The sequence below is a fragment of the Pteropus medius genome, unplaced genomic scaffold (genome assembly GCF_902729225.1).
Source record: "Pteropus medius unplaced genomic scaffold, Ma_sr-lr_union100, whole genome shotgun sequence".
Taxonomy (NCBI): domain Eukaryota; kingdom Metazoa; phylum Chordata; class Mammalia; order Chiroptera; family Pteropodidae; genus Pteropus; species Pteropus medius.
Window position 1 is genome coordinate 10,837,042 of NW_024353908.1, and position 1,829 is coordinate 10,838,870.

At 55.8% G+C, this 1,829-nt stretch overlaps 1 protein-coding gene across 1 annotated transcript in view; it reads right to left on the minus strand.

Annotated features, from left to right (window-relative positions):
- Positions 1 to 1,829, minus strand: part of IL1B (interleukin 1 beta) — a 4,948-nt gene continuing 3,119 nt past the window's right edge. Inside the window, exons 5-6 of the mRNA XM_039851652.1 lie at positions 1,546 to 1,704; positions 1 to 544 (exon numbers count right to left, since the gene is read on the minus strand). Coding sequence (XP_039707586.1) covers positions 285 to 544; positions 1,546 to 1,704 — 419 coding nt within the window. The 3' untranslated portion in view covers positions 1 to 284. The remainder of the gene's footprint in view (positions 545 to 1,545; positions 1,705 to 1,829) is intronic.

Here is a 1,829-nt window from a genome sequence, read left to right on the forward strand (position 1 = left end):
CTCATGGCCTTGGCTGCAGTGACCTCAACTTGGAAATGAAGCTTTTGCTGGGAAGGCTGGGAGGTGGGAGGGAGGGTGATTTGGGGAGTGATGCGGAGATGACAACAGGTGGCAGGTCTCTTGAATTGATTCGTTTCCCAAAGTGTCACCTGTCAAATGGAGCAACTCTAACACTTTGTTATCAGCTGGGCTGTGACAATGCAAGAACATAATAATATCAGCAAAATGATTTAATTGTCTATGGTGGGAGTGAAAGTTGTGTGTGTTTAACAATTACAAGACATTTATTTATATGTGCGAAGGGTTGTCAGGGTGTCTAGGGGAGAAGGTAGCTGGCTGTCTTGGAAGTTGGTGGTGGCCAGGGGCCCTTGGAGGAGCCTGGGGAGGGCTGTCAGCCTCTGCCACTCACTCACCTCCAGCTGCAGAGTGGGCTTCCTGTCCTTCATCACACAGGACAGGTACAGGTTCTTTTCCTTGATGCCCAAGGCCACTGGGATCTTGTCATCGTTCTCTTCTCCTGGCATGAAGCTCATGCAGAACACCACTGGGGAGAGGAGGGCCCTGTGGTCAGGGACACGCGGCCACGCAGGGCCAGCCCACCAAGGGATCCCAAGCCCAGGACCTGTATAACCTCCTCTGTGGGAGCCCCCATCGGCTTCTCACAGACAGCATGTCAGTGGGTTGATTAAGTTTTTCCCACAGAAGCTCTGAGGGCCTCACAGAGCCTCACCACCATGGTAATGAATTAGGGAGTGTAGGTTTTAAGAAGGAAGAAAGGCAGAAACTGTCTTGTCACTGGCAGTGATGTGCCTATCTCATGAGCAGAACAAGATCATGCTCACAAGACAGCTCTAGAGAAGCAGGACTGTCCTGGCCTGACTGAGAGCAGGGAGCTTCCCCAGTGACGCCTCCCTGCAAGGTCAGTCCTGGGAGGGGCAAGCGGTTCCCTTCGGCAGCTTCTGTGGCCACATCCCTGCACGCAGGGCTCGGCCACAGTGCTGGGGCGCCAGGCGGACCCCACAACTAATGGGCCCCTGGACATGGGAGATTTGCCGGCCACAGCAGAGAGATAAAGTTCCTGCTTGTCAGTGAGACGTCCCCCCAGGAACCATCTGGTGTTGGGTGGGGAGCACGTTAGGGGTGCTGGGGCAGGTTTGAGGATGAGCGTGGACTCACTATCTCCTCACCAGTCTACTTTTGACTTCACCACAGGAAAAAAGAACCCGCAGGCAGTTAGGGCATGGCCGCCCACTGACCCTTTTATAGTGGAGCACTGACACTGCTCGTCACGGAATGGCCTGGCTGGATGGTGGCCCCGGGCATGTTTGAGTGTCTCATTACTCAGAGTTACACCTGCTGCTGGGAAATGAGTGAGCTAAGGGACTCAGTCTGATGTCATTGCCGGGACTCAAACAAAAAGTCAGCCTGTCCTTCATTCTGGGTCCTTTCACCGATGTTGGCGCTTTGCCTATTGTGCTACTTGGTTGAGACTGTGGCAAGTCAGTCAGCTTCCAGGAAGCCAGCGAGGGAGGGGGTGCCCCTTACCTTGTCGGCTTGCATCCTGTCTGTTGAGGTGGAGGGCCTGCAGCTCGTGGGGTCCAGATAGCACCAGGGACTTCTGGTTTATGTCCCGGAGCCTGCAGCTCAGCGACTGCAGGGGCGCATCGCACACGTACCCGTCGTCCCACGTGCAGCTGAGGGGCTCTGGAAGTGGAGGACACGTGTTGTTTAGGCAGGACAGGGAGGGAGCCCAACAGTGGGGGGCAGCCGAGTCAGGCCCTCGGAGGGCATGCTCAGCTCATGCTTGACTGGCATGGTGGGGGAGGTGG